The sequence below is a fragment of the Solea senegalensis genome, unplaced genomic scaffold (genome assembly GCF_019176455.1).
Source record: "Solea senegalensis isolate Sse05_10M unplaced genomic scaffold, IFAPA_SoseM_1 scf7180000016830, whole genome shotgun sequence".
In the NCBI taxonomy this organism is placed as follows: Eukaryota; Metazoa; Chordata; class Actinopteri; order Pleuronectiformes; family Soleidae; genus Solea; species Solea senegalensis.
In genome coordinates this window covers 1-6,406 of record NW_025322055.1, presented here as the reverse complement: position 1 = coordinate 6,406, position 6,406 = coordinate 1, and the positions used below count along the sequence as shown (strand labels likewise).

The following is a 6,406-nucleotide window of genomic DNA, read 5'->3' as shown; positions in this document are numbered from 1 at the left end:
TATAATAGTAGTTGTATTAGTAGTAGCAGAGTAGTTATAATAGTAGTTATATTATTAGTAGAGTAGTTATAATAGTATTTATATTAGTAGTAGTAGAGTATTTATAATAGTAGTCATATTAGTAGTAATAGAGTAGTTATAATAGTAGTAATAGAGTAGTTATATTAGTAGTAGAGTAGTTATAATAGTTATAATAGAAAGTCAAAGATGTATTTGTGAAACTGTAAACAGAGTTCCTGAGAAGGTGCAGGAGTGTTATTTTTATGGAATAAGTTCAGAAGAACACAAAGAATAGCCACACCTTGCAAAATGGAGGAGCACCATTGTATATTTAGAGAGAGAAAATGAGTGAAGACAGTGATAACGGAGGATTTCTCCTTCTTCTGTAGTCTGGTCTGGTGTCCCGTGAAAACCCAGAGCAGCTGATCATCGCCTTAGAACCCGAGGCAGCGTCGATCTACTGCCGCAAGCTCCGCCTCCACCAGATGGTGGACCTTGGCACCCAGAACACCCAGAACGGCTTTAGTCCCACTGAAAACGCAGGGAGTGCAATGAGCCAAGGTAAGTCCTGACATGACGCTTTGTTGACCTCTAATGATGCATGTGTTTGATGCCGATGCTTCCTCTCGAGTTTCTTTAGGTCAAACACAAAATGCATGATCAGCGTTAATCAGCGCTGCACGATAAATGGTTAAAAAGATCATGATCTTGATTCACTACTACACGTGATCTCATTTCTAAATGACAACAATTCTTCTGCATTTTATTTCATGAGCTGCATCACAATAATAAACACTTGTGTTTTCCTCTCAACATATGAAGCCTTTTCATCACATGTTTCAGTGGAGTTTAGAGGCAGCACAGGAAACAGGAGAAAGTGTGAGTGAAGGAGAAATAAATACCAAGTGGAAGGTGAAGAAAACCCAGGTGACGAGAATCACACGACCACCCGAGCCGAGGTTTGCATTCAGCTCATGATCGCAGGCTTTCAGCAGCGCTGTGGTTAAATCCACCAGACTTTTCTGTTTCCTTTGCTCAATGTTGGTGATGAGCCCACGTTTTCAGAATTGTGACTGTCTTTTTAACTTTGAGCTACAGTTCAGTTTTGTTGTCTCTGTTACTGTGACGACACTCTGACCAATCAGTGCACGGCAGTCTGACCACGTGGAAACAAAGCCACGACAATAATAATAGCAGTTAGCCGTTCTGCAGGGCCATGTTCAGACTCTTTACTTGAATGTTTCTAATCTTTTGTTCCTGAGTGCAATAAACATTTTGATTTGTGGAAAAATGACCTCAAGATCTCGGATATCACAGATATAGTTTCTGTGATGACTTTTCCTGTCTTTAAAAGCTGTTACATTGATAATCATCATATTTCAACACTAAACACTAAATATTATGACGTAAATGTGATATATTGATTAAAACCCTCTGACCCTCTGGCCCTCTGACCCACTGACCATCTGGCCCTCTGACCTCCCTCTGACCCTCTGACCCACTGACCCTCTGACCCTCTGACCCTCTGACCCACTGACCCTCTGACCCTCTGACCCACTGACCATCTGGCCCTCTGACCCACCTCTGACCCTCTGACCCACTGACCCACTGACCCTCTGACCCTCTGACTCTGGCCCTCTGACCCACTGACCCTCTGACCCACTGACCATCTGACCCACTGACCCTCTGACCTCTGACCCTCACCCTCTGGCCCTCTGACCCACTGACCCTCTCTCTGACCCCTGACCCTCTGCCCTCTGACCCCTCTGACCCACTGACCCACTGACCCACTGACTCTCTGACCCTCTGACCCACTGACCCACTGACCCTCTGGCCCACTGACCCTCTGGGCCCTCTGACCCACTGACCCACTCTGACCCTCTGACCCTCTGACTCTAACCCCTCCGGACTCTCTGCCCTCTGACCCTCTGACCCTCTGGACCTCTGGCTCTCTGGCCCTCTGACCTCTGGCCCTCTGGACCCTCTGGCCCTCTCTGACTCTCTGACTCTCTGACCGACCCTCTGGCTCTCTGACTCTGACTCTCTGACCCCCTGACTCTGACCCACTGACCCTCTGGCCCACTGACCCCTCTGATTCTCTCTGACTCTCTGGCCCTCTCCTCTGACCCTCTGACCTCTGGCTCTCTGACCCTCTGACCCTCCTCTCTGACCCTCTGACCCTCTGACTCTCCCTCTGGCTCCCTCTGACCCTCTGACTCTCTGACTCCTGACCCCCTCTCTGACTCCCTCTGGACCCTCTGACTCCTCTGACTCTCTGACCCTCTGGCCCTCTGACCCTCTGACCCTCTGACCCACTGACCCACTGACCCTCTGACCCTCTGGACCCACTGACCCACTGACCCACTGACTCCTCTGGACCCACTGACCCTCTGGCCCTCTGGACCCACTGGACCCACTGACCCTCTGGCCCTCTGACTCTCTGACCCTCTGACCCACTGACCCACTGACCCCTGGACCCCTGACTCTGACCCTCTGACCCACTGACCCTCTGACCCTCTGGCCCTCTGGCCGCAGACAATGAAACTCTTATAACTTCGCGATAGAAGGCCCGACCTGAACCGAACTTGCTATGACTGATGATGGGCCATGGCTGAAGACCTCTATGCAAAAACAGTACATTTTGCAAACAGCGCCTCCTGGTGGTGCCAGACAATACAAAAAAATTAAGATTTTGGGAATAACTTTTACAGAGATTATCGTATCAAACCCAAAATTGGTGAAAACACTGAAAACACATGGTAGATGGTGTGTGCTGAATATGATGGCACATCGTTTAACGGTGTTGCCATGGCAACAATGCAAAGTCGAACTTTTGCGACAAAAAACAAACTGTCACAATTTCCCAAATACTGGTCCGATCTGAACCAAACTTGCTAGGATTGATGAGTCCGGCCCCGAAGACGTCTATATGAAAATATTTAATTTCCAAAACAGCACCCCCCGGTACCGGCAGACAGAATTACACTTACAGTTTTTGATGCTGCTCTAACAGGGTTTGTTGTATCCACTTGAAACTTGATATGTGAGACCTCAGACCCGTCCTGAACATCCTTAGGAAGTAGAACTCCCAAAACAGGAAGTAAAGTCTTACATTGTCCGATCTGCACGAAACTTGATATGCGATTCAAGGGACCTTCTCTGAACACGTTTACGGACATGCCTTTCACCCAACAGGAATTTGGCCATTTTAAACAGAAAGTGCCCTTGAACTGTGTGCAGGGACGCCGCTAGGACTGAAAATAATACTAATATATTATTATAATAATGATAATATTAATAATAATAATAATAATCATAATAATAACTAGTACCGCAAGCAGTGAATAAATGGGAGATGAGCTCACAGGCGTGCGTGTCAACGTGGACACACAGAGACTCGCGAGCCCTCGAGCTCAAACCCGTTCAGAACCGCTTGTGGTACTAGTTATTATTAGTAGTATTATAATTATATATATTATAGGAGTGAAAGGTGTGAGAAGCAGCTTTTTGTCTGAAATACATTAAAGATTGTTTGATGTTCCTGGTTAATGTGAAAACACCTGCCAGTGTCTCCATACTCCAGAGGTGGCTGCACGTGATCGTGGCCTGGTCGCCCCCTGCAGGCCGACTACATGCAAAACTCTCAATGAACTGAGAGAGATCGCAGATAGAGATCACAGAGAGATAGAGATCACAGAGAGAGATTTATTGTGTACACAAGCGCACACAGAGAGAGGAAAAACCTGTGTTATAGCAGCCAAACATGCTTTCACTGTGACACTGGAGATGATAAAGAAGCTCCCACATTAAGTTGACAGTGATCATGAATGAAAGCGTAAAATCATTCATAATTCATGTGAAAATGCTGTCTAGCTCACTATCATACAGGCTTGGTGATTTAGTTTGAAGAGGAAGCTCATGACGTATGATGATCTCATTTCACGTTTTTCACGTTAAAGTCTTCATTAAATTTAAAGCATTTCCTTCTATTATTAATTTTATTATTTATTCTATTATTGCAATAATCTGAACACATGCTTGAGCCTGCTGCTTGCCTGTCACACCAGTGTTCACTCACACACAGCAGAGCTTCATCTCCTCACTCACCACAACATTCTTTCCTCTGTTAACAAGCAGCTAAGGAGCATGTGCGGCGCAACCGGCAGAGCCGCACGTTTTTGGTGGAAAATGTCGTAGGAGAGCTTTGGTCGGAGCTGGAAGAAGGTAGAGTCTTTAATCTTCTTCTTCTTCTTCTTCTTCTTCTTCTTCTTCTTCTTCTTCTGCTCCTGCTGCCACATTGTAGAAATGTACGTAGAAATGTAGCAGTCGAATCCTTTGTCCAGGACATTTCAGGTGTTTTCACATTCACATGCTTTGATCTGTTCTGAAATCTTTGAAGAACAGATTCCGAGTCAGTGAGTTTGTATCCTCATCACTTCATTTAAAGGGATAGTTCAGGTTTGTGTGATGATTGGACACCAAGAAAAACTGAAGTCTCTAATCACATATAATATGAAATAGTCCACAGAGACATGGATTGGAGTGTCACATGGAGTTATGTGACACAGGAGCGACTTTGGTAAATGTGTGGATTTCAAAAACACGGGAATCACAAAATATCACAGAACTTTGATGCTGGAGAGTGAGTGAGTGGTTTACAGAGCAACACAAAAGAAGAAGCGGTCTCCCTCTCTCTGTCTGTCTGTCTGTCTCTCTCTGTAAAGTAAAGCAGCAACATCTTAGTAAGAGTAAGAAAGACTTAAACTGGCCTTGGGTTAAGAGGCTAAACCCTAGTTCTTCTTGGGTCTCTGGTGGTAGCCATGTTTTATGAATAGTGTGCAAAGCATGGCTGTATTATTAGAACTGGATAGGGGTCCGCCCCTCTGGTTCCGTTCATCCCTATGGAGTTGCTCACCCAGCACATATGCCAAAAACGTTTCGGACTTGCGTGTTTATTTCGGGGTTGTGTAGAGCATGAGCATGCGCAGTAGTGTTACCCCCCCCTTGATGCCTTTCGGCTATGTGAACGAGCCGTCTGCGCTCTCGACTATTCTTTTACTATTGTAGTCAATGGGAAAATTGCTTTCTGGGCCCGTGAGTGGTTTTTGTTGCAGTTCACAGTTCAAGTGGCCACCATGACAAAATTGTCTTCAAGGCAGAGGGGGCGGAGCTCTATCCAGTTCTCATAATACATCCATGGTGCAGACCTGTGTCATCACTTCATACGACCTGAAGTTTCCCTTTAACACACAGTGAAATGTACAAAGAAGACTTTGTTTGTAGCTTCATGAGCCCAAGAAGAAAAAGTCCAACTTGAAGTCACTTTGTTGACTTTGATCGTCTGTGTTGTGTTTGTGATAAAACATCGTCATTAAGTGGAATAAGAGGCTGAAATAGTTGTTTTTGTGAGTGATGTTGATATTTAAGTTAATTTCATGATTGTATATGAATGAATGAAGATAGTGTGGTTGTAGTTGACAGATACTTTAATTATGATCTAAGGTTCAGTTGAGAACTAAGTCTTATCTAAAGGATCCTTTTTTAATTTGCATAGAAAATAGAAGAATTGCTGTTGCATTCTTTCAAATTGCAATTTTGATTTAAAATCTATTGATTGTTTAGCTATTGGCTCCATGATCAATGTAAACATGGTCCTATGTTCTTATGTATGTGACTCATGTAGGTGAATCACGGAGAGTCACTCTGGAGAGTGTAAAAGCAGCAGAGCACAACAGTCACTCACCGTGTTTGTGTGTATTCTCTGTGCAGGTGATCGTTACGTCGTAGTGGACTGTGGTGGAGGAACTGTGGACCTGACTGTTCATCAGATCCGTCTTCCAGAGGGACATTTAAAGGAGCTCTACAAGGCCTCGGGTAAACACCGCAGCACTTTTTGCTTTGCTGTCTGCAGATGTTCTCACTCTGTCAAGTCTCTAATCTTCCTCCTTCTCCCAGGCGGCCCCTACGGCTCCATCGGGATCGACTATGAGTTTGAGAAGCTGCTGTGTAAGATCTTTGGTCAGGATTTCATCGACACATTTAAGATCAAGCGGCCGGCCGCCTGGGTGGACCTGATGATTGCGTTTGAGTCGCGGAAGAGAGCGGCAGCCCCCGAACGCACCAACCCCCTCAATATAAACCTGCCGTTCTCCTTCATCGACTACTATAAGAAGTTTCGAGGCCACAGTGTGGAGCACGCCCTGCGCAAGAGCAAGTGAGTGCATCACAAAACCAGAGAAGTGATGAGTCCACGAGAGACTGAATATCAGTGTTTACACGGGATCTGATGTTGAGAAGAAAACGCAGACATTTCAACACATTTTCACTTTGGAAGCAGAATAAATGTTATGCTGCTGGAGCTCTGTTTAATAATCTCAAATTATTGAAACCATGTAAAGAGACAGTG

General features: G+C 45.1%; 1 protein-coding gene across 1 annotated transcript; it reads left to right on the top strand.

Moving 5' to 3' along the window:
* Window positions 1–389: 389 nt before the first annotated feature.
* LOC122763422 (heat shock 70 kDa protein 12A-like) lies at window positions 390–6,218 on the top strand (the record flags this gene model as incomplete). The annotated part of the gene is made up of 4 exons (XM_044018311.1): window positions 390–561; window positions 4,138–4,224; window positions 5,770–5,874; window positions 5,956–6,218. Coding segments are annotated over 4 exons (627 nt in total), but the record flags the coding sequence as incomplete, so codon positions are not given.
* Window positions 6,219–6,406: the final 188 nt, after the last annotated feature.